Below are 20632 nucleotides of genomic sequence, written 5' to 3'. Positions count from 1 at the left end.
CCAGCACTTTGGAAGGCCAAGGCAGGCAGATCACTTGAGCCTAGGAGTTTGAGACCAGCCTGGGCACATGGCAAAACCTTGTCTCTACACAAATACAAAAATTAACCATGTTTGGTGGCTCATGCCTGTAGTCCCAGCTACTTGGGAGGCTGAGACTGGAGGATTGCTTGAGCCTGGGAAGGTTGAGGCTGCAGTGAGCTGTGATTGTGCCACTGCACTCCAGCCTGAGTGACAGAGTGAGACTCTGTCTCTAATTAAAAAATAAATAAATAAATAAATAAAAACACTTAAGCCATTAGAGGATTATGAATTTTCCTCTGAGTACTGCTTTGGCTGCAGTCACATTGTGCTATGAAGTATTTCCAGTATTGCTCACTGCCAAATAGGTTCTAACTTTTGGAATGATGCCTGTTTTGAGGTATGACCTGTCCAGGAAACCTCTTGATTTGGTGGCCAACCCTGATGAGCCTGTCCATGGAAGTGTTCTCCATCTTTCAAGCCCTCTCTATATAAAACAGGAACCTTCTTGTGCCCCTCTGTCTGCTCCCCAGTGGCTCCTGGATGCTTCAGTCCCCCAGGCTCTTCCTGCTGGGGCCACACGTTTAGCAGGCCTACAGGGTTCCTAGTTTCCCAACTCCTAATCGGGGAATTGGCAGATTAGGCTTCATACTGTAGTTTGGATACACATGGAAGCATTTCAAGATGTGATTGGATGAGGAAGATTGGAATGCTGGCCCCAGGGCCTCTGTCAGCTGGCAGCCACCCCAGAGGCCCTGACCCACTCACATGCATAACCCCTGAGAGCTTGTCCTGGGGCTGGTATAGAAGCAGCAGCTTTGTAAAACTCAAAACCATGAAGGCAATTGTAAATCACAATGGAGAAAGGCATAAGAAATGCCTTCAAAATCAAGTGCCCATGCTTTTTTGTAACTGGAACAAACACATCCTTATTCTGAGAGCAACATGTATATATATACACACATATGTGCGTGTATATATACACATATATACACGCACATATGTGTGTATATATGCACATATATACATTTTTTTTTGGTGAGACGGAGTCTCACTCTGTTGCCCAGGCTGGAGCGTAGTGGCGCCATCTTGGCTTACTACAAGCTCTGCCTCTCGGGTTCATGCCATTCTCCTGCCTCAGCCTCCCAAGTAGATGGGACTACAGGCACCCACCACCATGCCTGGCTAATTTTTGTTGTATTTTTTAGTAGAGACGGGGTTTCACCATGTTAGCCAGGATGGTCTCCATCTCCTGACCTCATGATCCGCCTGCCTTGGCCTCCCAAAGTGCTGGGATTACAGGCATGAGCCACTGCACCTGGCCATATATTTTTAATTATATATGTATTTTCTTTTTTAAAAAATTATACTTTAAGTTCTAGGGTACATGTGCACAATGTGCAAGTTTGATAGGTATACATGTCCCATGTTGGTTTGCTGCACCCATCAACTCATCATTTACATTAGGTATTACTCCTAATGCTATCCCTCCCCTGGCCCCCCACCCCCCGACAGGCCCCGGAGTGTGATGTTCCCTGCCCTGTGTCCAGGTGTTCTCATTGTTCAGTTCCCACCTATGAGTGAGAACATGCGGTATTTGGTTTTCTGTCTTTGTGATAGTTTGCTGAGAATGATGGTTTCCGGCTTCATCCATGTCCCTGCAAAGGACATGAACGCATCCTTTTTTATGGCTGCATAGTATTCCATGGTGTATATGTGCCACATTTTCTTAATCCAGTCTATCATTGATGGACATTTGGGTTGGTTCCAAGTCTTTGCTATTGTGAATAGTGCCACAATAAACATACGTGTGCATGTGTCTTTATAGTAGCATAATTTATAATCCTTTGGGTATATATCCAGTAACGGGATTGCTGGGTGAAATGGTATTTCTAGTTCTAGATCCTTGAGGAATCGCCACACTGTCTTCCACAATGGTTGAACTAATTTACACTCCCATCAACAGTGTAAAAGCATTCCTATTTCTCCACATACTCTCCAGCATCTGTTGTTTCCTGACTTTTTAATGATCGCCATTCTAATTGGCATGAGATGGTATCTCATTGTGGTTTTGATTTGCATTTCTCTGATGGCCAGTGATGATGAGCATTTTCATGTGTTGGATGCATAAATGTCTTCTTTTGAGAAGTGTCTGTTCATATCCTTTGCCCACTTTTTGATGGGGTTGTTTGTTTTTTTCTTGTAAATTTGTTTGAGTTCTTTGTAGATTTTGGATATTAGCGCTTTGTCCGATGGGTAGATTGCAAAAATTGTCTCCCAATCTGTAGGTTGCCTGTTCACTCTGATGGTAGTTTCTTTTGCCATGCAGAAGCTCTTTAGTTTAATTAGATCCCATTTGTCTATTTTGGCTTTTGTTGCCATTGCTTTTGGTGTTTTAGTTGTGAAGTCTTTGCCCATGCCTATGTCTTGAATGGTATTGCCTAGGTTTTCTTCTACGGTTTTTATGGTTTTAGGTCTAACATTTAAGTCTTTAATCCATCTTGAATTAATTTTTGTATAAGATGTAAGGAAGGGATCCAGTTTCAGCTTTCTGCATATGGCTACCCAGTTTTCCCAGCACCATTTATTAAATAGCGAATCCTTTCCCCATTTCTTGTTTTTGTCAGGTTTGTCAAAGATCAGATGGTTGTAGATGTGTGGTGTTATTTCTGAGGCCTCTGTTCTGTTCCATTGGTCTATATATCTGTTTTGGTACCAGTACCATGCTGTTTTGGTTACTGTAGCCTTGTAGTATAGTTTGAACTCAGGTAGCGTGATGCCTCCCGCTTTGTTCTTTTTGCTTAGGATTGTCTTGGCAATGTGGGCTCTTTTTGGTTCCATATGAACTTTAAAGTAGTTTTTTCCAATTCTGTGAAGAAAGTCATTGGTAGCTTGATGGGGATGGCATTGAATCTATAAATTACCTTGGGCAGTATGGCCATTTTAACTATATTGATTCTTCCTATCCGTTAGCATGGAATGTTCTTCCATTTGTTTGTGTCCTCTTTTATTTCATTGAGCAGTGGTTTGTAGTTCTCATTCAAGAGGTCCTTCACATCCCTTGTAAGTTGGATTCCTAGGTATTTTATTCTCTTTGTAGCAATTGTGAATGGGATTTCACTCATGATTTGGCTCTCTGTTTGTCTGTTAATTGGTGTATAGGATTTTTGTGATTTTTGCACATTGATTTTGTATCCTTAGACTTTGCTGAAGTTGCATATCAGCTTAAGGAGGTTTTGGGCTGAGATGATGGGGTTTTCTAAATATACAATCATGTCATCTGCAAACAGGGACAATTTGACTTCCTCTTTTCCTGATTGAATACCCTTTATTTATTTCTCTTGCCTGATTGCCCTGGCCAGAACTTCCAACACTATGTTGAATAGGAGTGGTGAGAGAGGGCATCCTTGTCTTGTGCCAGTTTTCAAAGGGAATGCTTCCAGTTTTTGCCCATTCAGTATGATATTGGCTGTGGGTTTGTCATAAATAGCCCTTATTATTTTGAGATATATTCCATCAATACCTAGTTTATTGAGAGTTTTTAGCATGAAGGGCTGTTGAATTTTGTCGAAGACCTTTTTTTTTTTTTTTTTTTTGAGATGGAATCTCACTCTGTCACCCAGGCTGGAGTGCAGTGGTGCGATATCGGCTCACTGCAAGCTCTGCCTCCCAGGTTCACACCATTCTCCTGCCTCAGCCTCCCGAGTAGCTGGGACTACAGGCGCCCGCCACTATGCCTGGCTAATTTTTTGTATTTTTAGTAGAGACAGGGTATCACCGTGTTAGCCAGGATGGTCTCGATCTCCTCACCTTGTGATCTGCCTGCCTCAGCCTCCCAAAGTGCTAGGATTACAGGCGTGAGCCACCGTGCCCAGCCCGAAGACCTTTTTTGCATCTATTGAGATGATCATGTGGTTTTTGTCAATGGTTCTGTCTATGTGATGGATTTCGTTTATTGATTTGTGTACGTTGAACCAGGCTTGCATCCCAGAGATGAAGCCGACTTGATCGTGGTGGATAAGAAGCTTTTTGATGTGCTGCTGGATTTTGTTTGCCAGTATTTTATTGAGGATTTTTGCATCGATGTTCATCAAGGATATTGGTCTAAAATTCTCTCTTTTTTGTTGTGTCTCTGCCAGGCTTTGGTATCAGGATGATGCTGGCCTCATAAAATGAGTTAGGGAGGATTCCTTCTTTTTCTATTGATTAGAATAGTTTCAGAAGGAATGGTATCAGCTCCTCTTTGTACTTCTGGTGGAATTCAGCTGTGAATCCTTCTGGTCCTGGACTTTTTTTGGTTGGTAGGCTATTAATTATTGCCTCAATTTCAGAGCCTGTTATTGGTCTATTCAGAGATTCACGTTCTTCCTGGTTTAGTCTTGGGAGGGTGTATGTGTCCAAGAATTTATCCGTTTCTTCTAGATTTTCTGGTTTATTTGCGTAGAGGTGTTTACAGTATTCTCTGATGGTAGTTTGTATTTCTGTGGGATCGGTGCTGATATCCCCTTTATCATTTTTTATTGCGTCTATTTGATTCTTTTCTCTTTTCTTCTTTATTAGTCTTGCTAGTGGTCTATCAATTTTGTTGATCTTTTCAAAAAACCAGCTCCTGGATTCATTGATTTTTTGAAGGGTTTTTGTGTCTCTATCTCTTTCAGTTCTGCTCTGACCTTAGTTATTTCTTGCCTTCTGCTAGCTTTTGAATTTGTTTGCTCTTGCGTCTCTAGTTCTTTTAATTGTGATGTTAGGGTGTTGATTTTAGATCTTTCCTGCTTTCTCTTGCGGGCATCTAGTGCTATAAATTTCCCTCTACACACTGCTTTAAATGTGTCCCAGAGATTCTGGTGTGTTGTGTCTTTGTTTTCATTGGTTTCAAAGAACATCTTTATTTCTGCCTTCATTCCGTTATTTACCCAGTAGTCATTCAGGAGCAGGTTGTTCAGTTTCCATGTGGTTGTGTGGTTTTGAGTGAGTTTCTTAATCCTGAGTTCTAATTTGATTGCGCTGTGGTCTGACAGTTTGTTGTGATTTCTGTTCTTTTACATTTGCTGAGGAGTGCTTTACTTCCAATTATGTGGTCAATTTCAGAATAAGTGTGATGTGATGCTGAGAAGAATGTATATTCTGTTGATTTAGGGTGGAGAGTTCTGTAGATGTCTATTAGGTCTGCTTGGTGCAGAGCTGAGTTCAATTCCTGGATATCCTTGTTAACCTTCTGTCTCATTGATCTGTCTAATATTGATAGTGGGGTGTTAAAGTCTCCCATTATTATTGTGTGGGAGTCTAAGTCTCTTTGTAGGTCTCTAAGGACTTGCTTTATGAATCTGGGTGCTCCTGTATTGCATGCATATATATTTAGGATAGTTAGCTCTTCTTGTTGAATTGATTCCTTTACCATTATGTAATGGCCTTCTTTGTCTCTTTTGATCTTTGTTGGTTTAAAGTCTGTTTTATCAGAGACTAGGATTGCAACCCCTGCCTTTTTTTGCTTTCCATTTGCTTGGTAGATCTTCCTCCATCCATTTATTTTGAGCCTATGTGTGTCTCTGCACATGAGATGGGTCTCCTGAATACAGCACAATGATGGGTCTTGACTCTTTATCCAATTTGCCAGTCTGTGTCTTTTAATTGGGGCATTTAGCCCATTTACATTTAAGGTTAATATTATTATGTGTGAATTTGATCCTGTCATTATGATATTAGCTGGTTGTTTTGCCCATTAATTGATGCAGTTTCTTCATAGCATTGATGGTCTTTACAATCTGGCATATTTTTGCAGTGGCTGGTACTGGTTGTTCCTTTCTATGTTTAGTGCTTCCTTCAGGAGCTCTTGAAAGGCAGGCCTGGTGGTGACAAAATCTCTCAGCATTTGCTTGTCTGTAAAGGATTTTATTTCTCCTTCACTTATGAAGCTTAGTTTGGCTGGATATGAAATTCTGGATTGAGAATTCTTTTCTTTAAGAATGTTAATATTGGCCCCCACTCTCTTCTGGCTTGTAGGGTTTCTGCCAAGAGATCTGCTGTTAGTCTGATGGGCTTCCCTTTGTGGTTAACCCGACCTTTCTCTCTGGCTGCTCTTAACATTTTTTCCTTCATTTCAACTTTGGTGAATCTGACAATTATGTGTCTTGGGGTTGCTCTTCTTGAGGAATATCTTTGTGGTGTTCTCTTTATTTCCTGAATTTGAATGTTGGCCTGCCTTGCTAGGTTGGGGAAGTTCTCCTGGATAATATCCTGAAGAGTGTTTTCCAACTTGGTTCCATTCTCCCCATCACTTTCAGGTACACCAATCAGACGTAGATTTGGTCTTTTCACATAGTCCCATATTTCTTGGAGACTTTGTTCATTTCTTTTTACTCTTTTTTCTCTAACCTTGTCTTTTTGCTTTATTTCATTAATTTGATCTTCAATCACTGATACCCTTTCTTCCACTTGATCAAATCGGCTATTGAAACTTGTGCCTGCGTCACAAAGTTCTCGTGCCATGGTTTTCAGCTCCATCAGGTCATTTAAGGTCTTCTCTATGCTGTTTATTCTAGTTAGCCATTTGTCTAACCTTTATTCAAGGTTTTTAGCTTGCTTGCGATGGGTTTGAACGTGCTCCTTTAGCTCAGAGAAGTTTGTTATTACCAACCTTCTGAAGCCTACTTCTGTCAATTTGTCAAAGTCATTCTCCGTCCAGCTTTGTTCCATTGCTGGCAAGGAGCTACTATCCTTTGGAGGAGAAGAGGCGCTCAGGTTTTTAGAATTATCAGCTTTTCTGCTCTGGTATCTCCCCATCTTTGTGGTTTTATCTACCTTTGGTCTTTGATGCTGGTAACCTACAGATGGGGCTTTGGTGTAGATGTCCTTTTTGTTGATGTTGATGCTATTCCTTTCTGTTTGTTAGTTTTCCTTCTAACGTCAGGTCTCTCAGCTGCAGGTCTGTTGGAGTTTGGTGGAGGTCCACTCTAGACCCTGTCTGCCTGCGTATCACCAGTGGAGGCTGCAGAACAGCAAATATTGCAGAACAGCAAATATTGCTGCCTGATCCTTCCTCTGGAAGCTTCGTCCCAGAGGGGCACCCGCCTATATGAGGTGTTTGTCGGCCCCTACTGGGAGGTGTCTCCCAGTTAGGCTACATGGGGGTCAGGGACCCACTTGAGGAGGCAGTCTGTCCGTTCTCAGAGCTCAAACGCCATGCTGGGAGAACGACTTCTCTCTTCAGAGCTGTCAGACAGGGATGTTTAAGTCTGCAGAAACTGTCTGCTGCCTTTTGTTCAGCCATGCCCTGCTCACACAGGTGGAGTCTATAGAGGCAGTAGGCCTTGCTGAGCTGCAGTGGGCTCCGCCCAGTTTAAACTTCCCAGCCACTTTGTTTACTTACTCCAGCCTCAGCAATGGTGGACGCCCCTCCCCCAACCAGGCTGCCACCTCGCAGTTTGACCTCAGACTGCTGCGCTAGCAGTGAGCAAGGCTCTATGGGCATGGGACCCGCCCAGCCGGGCATGGGAGAGAATCTCCTGGTCTGCTGGTTCCTAAGACCATGGGAAAAGCTCAGTATTTGGGCGAGAGTGTCCTGTTTTTCCAGGTACAGTCTATCCCGGCTTCTGTTGGCTAGGAAAGGGAAATCCCCTGACCGCTTGTGCTTCCCAGGTAAGGTGACACCCCGCCCTACTTCAGCTCATCCTTCATGGGCTGTACCCACTGTCCAACCAGTCCCAACGAGATGAACCAGGTACCTCAGTTGGAAATGCAGAAATCACCCGTCTTCTGTGTCAATCACACTGGGAGTTACAGACTGGAGCTGTTCCTATTTGGCCATCTTGGAACGGCCCCAACATATTTTTTTAACCATGTAAATGTGGTTAACATTTTTTTCAAGCAGTAGAAGAGGATATATAATGAAATTTAAGTCTCCTTCCCACCCTCAGACCCTCCATTCCCTTCTTCAGAAGAGAATGCTGAATAATTTTTTTTTTGAGGAGGAGTCTCACTCTGTTGCCCATGCTGGAGTGCGGTGATGGGATCTCAGCTCACTGCCTTCCATGTTCAAGTGATACTCCTGTCTCAGCCTCCTGAGTAGCTGGGATTACAGGCCTGCACCACCAAACCTGGTTAAGTTTTGTATTTTTAGTAGAGAGGGGGTTTCACCATGTTGGCCAGGCTGGTCTCGAACTCCTGACCTCCAGTGATCCACCCACCTCAGTCTCCCGAAGTGCTGGGATTACAGGTGTGAGCCACTGTGCCCAGTCTGAATAATTTCTTAGATATTCTTCTGCGCATATGTAGGATTAAAAAAAAAAAGAATAGAAGAATACCATAATGTCATTTTGTACATTTCTTTCGAAAGTTAACAACAAGTCTTGGAAATCATTCCATATCAGTAAATGCATGTTTACCTCACTCTTTTTTTTTACAAATATATAATAGTCCACCAATGAATATACTATCATTTGATTTGCCAGTCCTCCTAATGATGGAGATTTGGGCTACTTGCTAATTTTCATAGTGCCACGATGAACCACTCCATCTCTCTGTGTTTGCACACATGTCTGCGGGTGTTTCCAGGGTCTGCTCCTAGGAGAGGTGTTGATGGTTGAAAGGATAGGAGCATTTTTATTTTTGCCAAATTTTGAGAAAGCCTTTTTTTTTTTTTTGAGAAAGGAGAAGGAGCAGCCTTTGAGGAGGGTGAACTGTGAGGCTTCTGAGGCTCAAACAAGAATGCATGAAGGCACTCCTTAGGAAACAGAGGATGGGTGAGCTGGAGGTGGAGAGTTCAGTGTGATGATGAAGATGAATGTGGTAAAACCCAGGGAGGGAAATTAGCAAAGGGAGGGATATGAGGTGGCCCCTGCAGGCCTTTATCCCTTCTGCATCCAGGAGAGGAGGCACGACTATTTAAAGATGGACTCTGCCAAGCTTTTGATACCTTGCTTCTACTATTCTTAAGTAGAATGTTAACTCTGCCAGGTAAAAGAATTAACAAGTTACATCCTTGAACAGACACTTTTCAAAGAAGATATACATGCAGGCCGGGCATGGTGGCTTATGCCTGTAATACCAGCACTTTGAGAGGCTGAGGTGGGTGGATCACAAGGTCAGGAGTTCGAGACCAGCCTGGCCAATATGGTGAAACCCCATCTCTACTAAAAATACAAAAATTAGCCGGACATGGTGGTGGACGCCTGTAATCCTAGCTACTCAGGAGGCTGAGGCAGGAGAATTGCTTGAACCTGGGAGGCGGAGACTGCGGTGAACCGAGATTGTGCCATTGCACTCCAGTCTGGGCAACAGAGAGAGACTCCATCTCGAAAAAAAAAAAGAAAATATACATGCAGCCAACAAGCATATGAAAAAAACCTCAATGTCACTGAACTAGAGAAATGCAAATCAGGCCAGGCATGGTGGCCTACGCCTATAATCCCAGCACTTTGGGAGGCCGAGGCGGGTGGATCACTTGATGTCGGGAGTTTGAGACCAGTGTGGTCAACATGACAAAACCCCATCTCTACTAAAAATACAAAAATTAGCCGGGCGTGGTGGCACACCTGCAATTCCAGGTGTAATTCAGGAGGCTGAGGCATGAGAATCACTTGAACCTGGGAGGCGGAGGTTGCAGTGAGCAGAGATTGCACCACTGCACTCCAGCCTGGGTGACAGAGCAAGACTCCATCTCAAAAAAAAAACAAAAAAAAAAAACGGAAATGCAAATCAAAACCACAATGAGATGCCATCTCATGCCAGTCAGAATGGCCATTATTAAAGAGTCAACAAATAAGCTGGGTGTGGTGGCTCATGCCTGTAATTCCAGAACTTTGGGAGACCGAGGCAGGTGGATCACCTGAGGTCAGGATTTTGAGACCAGCCTGACCAACATGGTGAAACTCCGTCTCTACTAAAAATACAAAATTAGCTGGGTGTAGTGGCAGGCGCCTGTAATCCTAGCTACTCGGGAGGCTGAGGCTGGAGACTCGTTTGAACCTGGGAGGCAGATGTTGCAGTGAGCTGAGATCGTGCCATTGCACTCCAGCCTGGGCAACAAGAAGGAAACTCCATCTCAAAAAAAAAAAAAAAAAAAAAAATAACAGATGTTGGTGAGGTAGTGGAGAAAAGGGGATGCTATGCACAGTTGATGGGAGTGTAAATTAGTTCAACCATTGTGGAAAGCAGTGTGGTGATTCCTCAAAGAACTAAAAACAGTACTACCATTTGACCCAGCAATCCCATTACTGAGTATATACTCAAAGGAATATAAATCATTCTACCATAAAGACCCATGCACACAAATGTTCACTGCAGCACTATTTACAATAGCAAAGACCTGGAATCAACCTAAATGCTCATCAATGACAGATTGCATAAATAAAATGTGGTACAGAAATACCATGGAATACTATGCAGCCATAAAAAAGAACAAAATCATGTCTTTTGTGGAAACATGGATGGAGCTGGAGGCCATTATCCTTAGCAAACTAATGCAGGAACAGAAAACCAAATACTGCATGTTCTCACTTATAAGTGGAAGCTAAATGATGAGAACACATGGACACAAAAGGGGGAACAGACACAGGTCTACTTGAGGGTGGGGGATGGGAACACAGAGAGGATCAGAAATAATAACTATTGGGCATAGGCTTAGTATCTGGGTGATGAAATAATCTGTACAACAAACCCCCATGACACACGTTTACCTATGTAACAGACCTGCACATGTACTTCTGAACCTAAAATAAAGTTTTTAAAAAGCAAGTTATGTCCTAATCAAGTAGACTGTTAACCCTGCCAGGTAAGAGAATTAACATGTTATATCCCAGTGAAGTACAATGTTAACCCTTCCAGGTAAAAGAAATTAACGCGTTATATCTGATCAAATAGAATGCGAAGCTGCTAGGTTCACATAAGATTTGTTATGTTCATGAAACCTTAATCATTTCTTTTTTTCTTTTCATAGAACGGAGAAGAGAAAAAGGACTTTCTTCCCCGAAACATGGATTTGGCATTGTCTCAACATCAGGTACATTAAGATTTCTTTTCTGTGCTGACTTTGCCAGTTGACTGAAAGGCACTCATGCGGGTCCAGAGAGTCCCCGGTGAGACGGGCAGGCCTGATACCAACATCTGAGCAAGACACTGTGCATCTTTTTCTAACACATAAAACTTCAAGCCATGAAGCCAGCCTTGAGTCCCGCTGCACATTTGGATGTTTGCCTGTGAAATATGAAATGCAAGGGCTTTGTGCCTCTTATAACTCCCTCTTGGGGTTACTCTATCTGCTCTGTTTGTATAACGAGCTCATTAAAATGATTACAGTTCCCTGGAACATGAACTTGACTCCACCTACCCCCACTCCTTGCTCCTCAGGGGACTACAGCTCTTGCCCAAAAAACAGGATGCCTTTCTCAACACGTTTCCTTTCTGCATTTTTCCCCGTTTAGTTCTCTTTGAAGCAGGAGTGCAGGCACCCCTTTTCTGCTGGATGCAATTGACTTTTTTTCTTGCAATGCTCAGTGTTAGAGCACCAATGACACTAGTAAAAAGTGGCACTGATGTGCCCCGGCAAACTAGTTTGGCATGAAAACTGACTCTTGGTCCAGCCTGGGCCAGCAGGTGGGCTGACTGCTGGAGCCGTGCCCTTCTTCCAGGCACAAGGTGCTGTGGCAAGTGCTTGGCAGAGCCAGGCACGCAGCTGGGGACCCCTCAGACTGCTTTGGGGGATGTGTATGTCCTCATCGTGGGAAGGTTTGACTGCTGATCAGAACACATCCAGGTCACTGTGTTTTGCTCTGGGGGCCCAGCTGTAAGACAGGCTATCTGTCCATCATCATTCAAATGTATCTACTTTCTGGATGTCTGGTGAGCTTTTTTTATTGTTAAAAAAATTTTTCAATTAACTTTTATTAGGGCTGGGCACGGTGGCTCGTGCCTGTAATCCCAGAACTTTGGGAGGCTGAGGCAGGTGGATCATGAGATCAGGAGATCGAGACCACCCTCTCTAACGTGGTGAAACCCTGTCTCTACTAAAAACGCAAAAAATAGCTGGGCATGGTGGTGGGCGCCTGTAGTCCTAGCTACTCGGGAGGCTGAGGTAAGAGAGTGGCATGAACCTGGGAGACGGAGGTTGCAGTGAGCCAAGATGGCGCCACTGCTCTCCAGCCTGGGCGACAGAGCGAGACTCCGTCTCAAAAAAAAAAAAAAAATTTCATAGAGATGGGGTCTCTGTATGTTGCCCAGGCTGGTCTGAAACTCCTGGCCTCAAGTGATCTTCCTGTCTTGGCCTCTCAACGTGCTAGAATTACAGGTGTGAGCTACTGCTCCTGGCCCGGATGTTTTTGATGTTAAGGATGGTCCCTTGAATAAGGTAGACAGAGTCCCAGCACTCATAACATTTTCATTGTAGCTAGAGTAGACAGGTGCCTAAAGAGCCATCATGGTGCAGTGGGGTTAGTCTTCTCCTGGAAGGCTGGGCATGGAGCTTGGGAGGCAGAGAAAGATGGTGGAATCCTTTGGAAGAGCCAGAGAGGGTCCTCAATGTAGGGCCCAAGCTGAGTCCCACCATATGAATAAGCAAGAAAGGGAAGGGTGTCCAGGAAGGACCAGCATGAGCTAGTGCTGCAAAGTAGGAGAGGCTGGTGGATTTCCACATGGTTGAAATGAGATGGAAGGAGCTGAGGAGGATGCAGGGAGTATGAGACCATGTGGGCTGTGGGGGTGGGGTTGGGGGTGCAGGTGTGGAGAGCCAGGGATTTGGGATTTAGGATTTGGGATGTTCTCTCTCCTCTCTTGTTGGCTGGAGCAAGGATGAATCAGAGGGGACAGATCTGAGACCAGGAAGGAGGTTCCTGCTGGACCCAAAAGAGGACTGGTCAACTCTCTTTTAAACCACACCCGTTTAAAGGCGGGGTGTGGTGGCTTATGCCCGTAATCCCAGCACTTTGAGAGGCTGAGGCAGGAGGATTGCTTGAGCCCAGGAGTTCAAGACCAGCCTGGGCAACATAGCGAGGCCCCATCTCTAAAAAAAATTTTTAAATTAGCCAGGTGTGGTGGCACATGCTTGTGGTCCCAGCTACTTGGGAAGCTGAAGTGGGAGGATCGCTTGAGCCCAGGAGGTTGAGGCTGCAGTGACACGAAATCGCACCACTGCACTCCAGCCTGGGCTACAGAGTGAGACCCTGTCTCAAAAAGGGAAAATGATTCAAAAATGAATTGGTTTAAAAAACTATGGTGAAATACTCAACGTAAAATTTACGATCTTAACCATTTTTAAGTGTATAGCTCAGTGGTATTAAGGACACTCACGTTATTGTGCCAACATCACCATCACCCATTTCTGTGACTCCTTTCACCTTACAAAACTGACACTCTGTCCCATTAAACACTCAATCCCCTCTCTTCCCTTCCCCCAGCCCTTGGCAACAACCCTTTCTGTCTCTGAGTTTGACTATTCTAGGGACCTCCTGTAAGTGGAATCATGTAGTATTTGTCATTTTGTGACTGGCTTATTTCAATGAGCATGTCCCCAAGGTTCATCTTTGTTGGAGAATCCATGTCAGAATTTCCTTCCCTTTTTTTTTTTTTTTTTCTTGAGATGGAGTCTCGCTCTGTCACCAGGCTGGAGTGCAGTGGCACAATCTCGGCTCACTGCAACCTCTGCCTCCAGGGTTCAAGTGATTCCTCTGCCTTAGCCTTCCAAATAGCTGGGACTATAGGCACGTGCCACCATGCCCAGCTATTTTTATGTGTGTGTGTGTGAGACGGCATCTTGCTCTGTTGCCCAGGCTGGAGTGCGGTGGTGCGATCTCAGCTCACTGCAAGCTCTGCCTCCTGGGTTCATGCCATTCTCCTGCCTCAGCCTCCTGAGTAGCTGGGAGTACAACCGCCCACCACCACGCCCTGCTAATTTTTTGTATTTTTAGTAGAGACGGGGTTTCACCGTGTTAGCCAGGATGGTCTCGATCTCCTGACCTCATGATCCGCCCGCCTCGGCCTCCCAAAGTGCTGGGATTGCAGGCATGAGCCACCGTGCCCAGCCAATGCCTAGCTAATTTTTTGTATTTTAGTAGAGATGGGGTTTCACCATGTTGACCAGGATGATCTCGATTTCCTGACCTCGTGATCCACCCCCCTCAGCCACCCAAAGTGTTGGGATTACAGGCGTGAGCCACTGTACCCGGCCTCCTTCCCTTTTAAGGTTGAATAATATCCCATTGCATGGATTCCCTCATTTTGTTTATCCATTTATTTTCTGTCGATGGACCCTTGAGTTGCTTCCACCTTTTGGCTATTGTGAATAATGCTGTGAACAGGGGTATACAAATATCCCTTTGAGACCCTGCTTCCCATTCTTTTGGGTGTATACCCAGAAGTAGAATTGCTGAATCATGTGGTAATTTTATGTTTAATTTTTTAAGGAACCTCCAGACTAATTTCCACAGCAGCTGCAGCGTTTTACATTTCTACTAACAGTGTACCAGGGTTCCAATCTTACCACATCCTCAGAAACACTTGCTGTTCTCTTTTTCTTTCTTTTCTTTTTTTTTTTTGAGATAGAGTCTCGCTCTGTCACCCAGGCAGGAGTGCAGTGGTGCAATCTCAGCTCACTGCACCCTCCGCCTCCCAGGTTCACACAATTCTCCTGCCTCAGCCTCCCAAATAGCTGGAACTACAGACACGCACCACCACACCTGGCTAATTTTTGTATTTTTAGTAGAGACGGGGTTTCACCCACTACTTCTGGGTATATACCGAAAAGAATGGGAAGCAGGGTCTCAAAGGGATATTTGTATACCCATGTTCACAGCGTTATTCACAATGGCCAGACTCCTGACCTCAAGTGATCCACCCACCTTGGCCTCCCAAAGTGCTGGGATTATAGGCGTGAGCCACCATGCCCAGCCTTTTTTCTTGCCTTTTCTTTTTTAATATCTTAATTAAGTACATGAAGTGGCATCTCATTGTGGTTTTTATTTGCATTTCCCTAATGATTAGTGATGTTGAGCATCTTTCATGTATTTATCAGTCATTTGTCTATCTTCTTTGGAGAAATGTCTATTCAAGTAATTTGCCCATTTTTGAATCATGTTGCTGTTTTTGTTATTGAGTTTCAGGAGTTCTCTATATATTCTGGATATTATTTCCTTATCAGATATATGACTTGCAAATATTTTCTCCCACTGGGTTGACTTTTTACTCTGTTGATAGTGCCTTTTTTTTTTTTTTTGAGACAGGGTCTCACTCTGTCACCCGGGTGTTCAAGTGATCCCCCAACCTCAGCCTCCCAAGTAGCTGGATCTACAGGTACACACCACCACTCCTGGCTAAATTTTTTAATTTTTTGTAAAGATAGGGTCTTGCTGTGTTGCGCAGGCTGGTCTCAAACTCCTGGGCTCAAGTGATCCTCCTTCCTCGGCCTCCCAAAGTGCTGGGATTACAGGGGTAAGCTACCATGCCAGCCCTTGAATAGTGTCTTTTGATGCTCAAAATTTTGCAGTTTTCATGAAGTCCAACTTGTCTACTCTTTTTTTTTTTTTTTGCTTGTACCTTTGTTTTCATATCCATGAAATCATTGTCAAACCCAATGTCATGAAGCTTTTGCCCTGTTTTCTTCTAAGAGTTTTATAGTTTTAGTTTTTACTTTCAGGTCATGGATTCATTTTGAGTTAACTTTTGTATATGGTGTTAGGTAAGGTCCAAATTCATTCTTTTGCGTATGGATGTTTGCTTTTTCTAGCAGTATTTATTAAAAAGATTGTCTTTTCCCTAAAGTATTTTGATGCCCTTGTCGAAAATCATTTGTCTATGTCGTCAAGGTTTATTCCTGGGCTCTCTATTTGATTCCATTGGTCTGTATGTCTGTCTTTATGCCAGTAACACATTGATTTGAATATGGTAGCTTTGTGGCAAGTTTTGAAGTGTGAGCTCTCCAGCTTTATTCTTCTGGTTTCTTTGTTTGGCCACCAGGATCCCTTGAGATCCATGTAAAATCTCAAGGTGGAGTTTTCTATTTCTGCAAAATAAAATAAAATAAAAAGTCATTGGGGTTTATGATAGGGGTTCCATTGAATCTATAGATCACTTTGGGTAGTTTTGACATTTTAGCAAGTCTTTCTGATCCATGAACATGGGAAATGTTTTCATTTGTTTATGTCTTTTTTTGTCTTTTTTAGTTTCTTTCAATAATATGTGTGTGTGTGTGTGACAGGGATCTCACTCTGTTGCTGAGGCTGGACTGCAGTGGCGGGATCACAACTCACTGCACCCTCGACCACCTGGGCTCAAGTGAATTCCCCACTTCAGCCTCCTGAGTGGCTGGGCCTACAGGCATGTGTCACTATACCCACCTAATTTTTAAATTTTTTGTAGCAACATGGTCTCATCATCTTGCCTAGGGTGGTCCGGAACTCCTGGGCTGAGGCAGTCTCCCACCTCGGCTTCTCAGAGTGCTGGGATTACAGGCATGAGCCATTGCACCCAGCCCATGTTTTCTATTAGAGTCAGGGCTGAGGGACAGTTTTTTTCCTGTTGCCGCTTTTGTGATGCCTTCAATGCTTGTTTCTAAGCTCCTAGGGTGCCTCTCTGAGCCATGCAGCCTGGGTCATCCATGCCCACTGGCCCCCCTCCGAGGCATGGCCCTGGAGAAGGGCCCCCCATCATGGCTGTCTGTCTCTCCGCAGTGACCCATCTGGTGAGGGGACACTCAGTGTGAAGGTCCCGGACTCCATCACCAGCTGGGTGGGTGAGGCCGTGGCCCTGTCCACCTCTCAGGGCTTAGGCATCGCCGAGCCCTCCCTGCTGAAGACCTTCAAGCCCTTCTTTGTGGACTTCACGCTCCCCGCTCTCATCATCCGTGGGGAGCAGGTCAAGATCCCGCTCAGTGTCTACAACTACATGGGCACCTGCGCCGAGGTACTCAGCCCCCCAAATACATAGCCTTCCTCCATTCAGTGGGGAGTTGGGACTGCATTGGTGCTATAAGGTAGGCAGGGGTGGGACAGTGTCAGCTTGCGGGATTTAGGAGGGCGAGAGCCTCTATGATGTTGGGGAGGCAGGGATGGGTGGGCTCAGCCTGGGGGGCTTTGGGGAGGATGCGTCATCTGTGCTGTCAGGGAGGCAGGAGTGGGATGAGATCAGCCTCTGATTCACCAGCCGTCAAAGCCAGGTGAGGAGGAGGTGGGGACGCATGTGTGTGAGTGAAAGGGACTTGGTGTAAATGGAGCCGTCGTCCCTGACTCCCTGGCCTAGCAAGGGCGTGCCTGGACTAGTATCACATGTGACAGCATGGAGCTTTCTCTGTAAAGGGCCAGACAGGGAATATTTCCGTCTTTGCTGGCCGCACAATCCCTGTGGCAGCGACTCAACTCAGCCCTTATAGCATAAAAGCAACCTAGATGATCTCTTACCTGAATAGATATGGCTGTGTTGCAATACAACTTGATTTCTAGACACTGAAATCCGAACTCCATAGAATTTTCACCTGTCACAAAATAATCATTCTTCTTTTAATTTTTTTTCCTCCTAACCATTTGAAAAAGATGAAAACCATCTTTAGCTTGTGGGCCCCACAGAGACAGGTGGTGGATCCGGTTTGGCCTGTGGGTCTTAATTCACAGATGCCCCGCAAAGTACCAGGAAATCCTGGTGGTGAACAGAGAGGGTGGTTGGGATCCCGGTTTATACTCATAGAGCTGCCGATCTTGGGCACGTTATTCAATCTGTTGGTGTGTCGGAGCCTCACTGGGGGTTAAAGGTTAAATGAATTAGTCTCAGTAGACACTGAGAACATTAAGCGGGGCTGTTTTTCGATGATATTATTGGGGTTCCGGTGTCTGCCAGAGGTGTGGAGTGAAGGCCAAAGCTCTCTCTTGGAGGCGGCAGGAAAGGCTGCTGTCTTAGTCTCCTTGGGCTAGTAAGGTAGCCCAAACCAGGTGGCTTAAAACAACGGAAATGTATTGTCCCACAGTTCACGAGAAGAAGTGTGAAGGCAAGGTGTCATCTGGGCTGGTCCCTTTTGGAGGCCCTGAGGGAGAATCTGTCTATATCTTTCTTTCTCTCTCTCTCTCTCTCTCTTTTTTTTTTTTTTTTTTTTTGAGACAGGGTCTTACTCTATCACCCAGGCTGGAGTGCACTGGTACAATCACAGCTCACTGCAGCCTCGACCTCCTGGGCTCAAGCAATGCCCCCTCCTCAGCCTCTCAAGTAGCTGGGACTACAGGTGTGCACCACCATGCCCGGCTAATTATTTTACTTTATTTTCGTAGAGATGGCATCTCCATATATTGCTCAGGCTGGTCTCGAACTCCTGGCCTCAAGTGACCCTCCCACCTTGGCCTGCCAGAGTGCTGGGATTACAGGCATGAGCCACTGCACTCAGTCCCTCTCTCCCTCTCTCTTGGCTTCTGGTGGCTTGTGCCAGTATCAGAAGACCCCGTCACCCAGGATGTGAGATCCAAGCTCAACCTTGGAGCGAAGTGGTTTGTGTTTAGATCCCACTCACTCAGTTTTGGTGCGGCATGTACTTCTGCAGCTGGTGCTGGGCTGACAATTTTACCTGCCTTATTTTTTATGTATTTATTTATTTATTTATTTTTTGGAGACAGGATCTCGCTCTGTCACCCAAGCTGGAGTGCAGTGGCGTGATCTTGGCTCACTGCAACCTCCGCCTCCCGGGTTCAAGCGATTCTCCTGCCTCAGCCTCCTGAGTAGCTGGGATTACAGGCGCCTGCCACCACGCCTAGCTAATTTTTGTATTTTTAGTAGAGACGGAGTTTCACTATGTTGGCCAGGCTGGTCTCGAACTCCTGACCTTAAGCCATCTGCCTGCCGTGGCCTCCCAAAATGCTGGGATTACAGGCATGAGCCACCACGCCCGGCCACCTTCATCATCTTATCAAGCTACTGTGTGGGCCAAGGAAGAAGGGTCTGTGATGGACTCATTCACCATTAGGAAGCTCAAAGAAGCATTGTCATGGGTTCAGGGGCCTCCAGGGAGTGAGTGGCGGAGCTGTGTGTTAGAATCAATGTCTACGGGTGCCGGGACAGCCCAGAAAAGGGGAAGTCCCCCTGAACCTGAGAGTCTGCAGGTGATGTTTGAGTCAGGCATCGGGGCAGGAAGGGCATATGCAAAGAGGGAACAGCATGTACAAGCAACAGAAGCAGGAGGGAGCTTGACCTTTCCTGGGTCCTGCCTCAGACACAGTTTGGCTTGGCTTTGGGGTCTGGTCAGGGAAGATGGAAAAGCAGGTGAGGAGCAAGAGGACGAGGAGGTCAGAGGCTCCTGCCATTGTCTGGGCAAGAGGCAAGGAGGCAGGAAGCAACCAAGGCAGCGGTCACAGGGTGGCTTCGGTGAGGGGTAAATGGGAGATGTTAGACTCAGAATGGCCAGGTAGTGGTGCCCAGAATCCTAGCTTCAGTCCCAACCTTCACAATCCATCCTTTACCGTTCTTTTTATATGGATTATGGTTGGGAGGAATAGGATCTCGGTTTCCAAAAGAAAGCATACACACAGACTATGCCCCGACCTGTAGGGTGGCCCCTAAAGGGAGGTTTTCCTCTGAAACCTGTGAGCAGAATCCCCAGGTGTCCGGCTTGGCTCGGAGCGCATGCTGGTGTCTAGCTTTTCCAGTAGGAAGAAGGAAGTCCTGCTGGGCAGCGTATGTGCTTAAGGACCACCCCTGCTTGTATGACCATCCCCAAGACAGAGAAAACAGACCCATTCAGGCCCTCCAGTGAGGAGCGCTGGTCATTTCACTCAGGACCTGGAAAATGGCTCATTGACACTGTTGAGTTTCTTTCTTTCTCCTTCCTTCCTCCCTTCCTTCCTCCCTCCCTCCCTCCCTCCCATCCTTCCTTCCTTCCTTCCTTCCTTCCTTCCTTCTTTCTTTCTTTCTTTCTTTTCTTTCTTTCTTTTCTTTTCTCTCTTTCTTTTCTTTCTCCCTTCCCTTCCCCTCCCCCTCCCCTCCCCCCTCTGCTCCTCTCCCCTCCAGTTCCCTTCCTTTCCCTTCCCTTCCCTTCCCTTTCCTTTCCCTCCCTTCCCTTCCCTTCCCCTCCCTTCCCTTCTCTTCCCTTCCGCTCCCTTCCTTTCCCTTCCCTTCCCTTCCCCTCTCTTCCCCTCCCTTCCCCTCCTTTCCCCTCTTTTCCCCTCCTTTCCCCTTCTTTCCTTTTCTTCTTCTTTTGATGGAGTCTCGCTCTGTTGCCCAGGCTGGAGTGCAGTGGTGTGATCTTGGCTTACTGCAACCTCCACCTCCTAGGTTCAAGGATTCCTCTGCCTCAGCCTCCTAAGTAGCTGGGATTACAGGTGCCCACCACTACGCCCAGTCTTTAGTAGAGACGGGGTTTCCTCATGTTGGCCAAGCTGGTGTCAAACTCCTGACCTCAGGTGATCTGCCTGCCTCAGCCTCCCAAAGTGCTGGGATTACAGGTGTGAGCCACCGCACCCAGCCTCTTTCTTTCTTCCTGGGAAAATGCTACCTCGAGGGGGATGTGGGGATTCCTGATGTGCACCCTGCAGCAGCCATTGGCTCTCAGATCTAGCTGGGCCTTTCCTTTGGCAGGATTCAGGACTCTATCATGCGTGCCACTTCACATTTTCCCCGCATGCTTCTCTCCACATCACACCTGCAGCCTCTGTGCCAGTCC

At 45.7% G+C, this 20632-nt stretch overlaps 1 protein-coding gene across 1 annotated transcript in view; it reads left to right on the top strand.

Annotated features, from left to right (window-relative positions):
* Positions 1-20632, top strand: part of CPAMD8 (C3 and PZP like alpha-2-macroglobulin domain containing 8) — a 134639-nt gene that overhangs the window by 58954 nt on the left and 55053 nt on the right. The window contains exons 19-20 of the mRNA XM_031004606.3: positions 10952-11014; positions 16671-16902. Of these exons, the coding sequence (XP_030860466.2) occupies positions 10952-11014; positions 16671-16902 (295 nt within the window). The remainder of the gene's footprint in view (positions 1-10951; positions 11015-16670; positions 16903-20632) is intronic.

Source organism: Gorilla gorilla, chromosome 20, assembly GCF_029281585.2.
Source record: "Gorilla gorilla gorilla isolate KB3781 chromosome 20, NHGRI_mGorGor1-v2.1_pri, whole genome shotgun sequence".
Classification (NCBI taxonomy): domain Eukaryota; kingdom Metazoa; phylum Chordata; class Mammalia; order Primates; family Hominidae; genus Gorilla; species Gorilla gorilla.
This window is presented reverse-complemented; position numbering and strand designations above follow the sequence as displayed.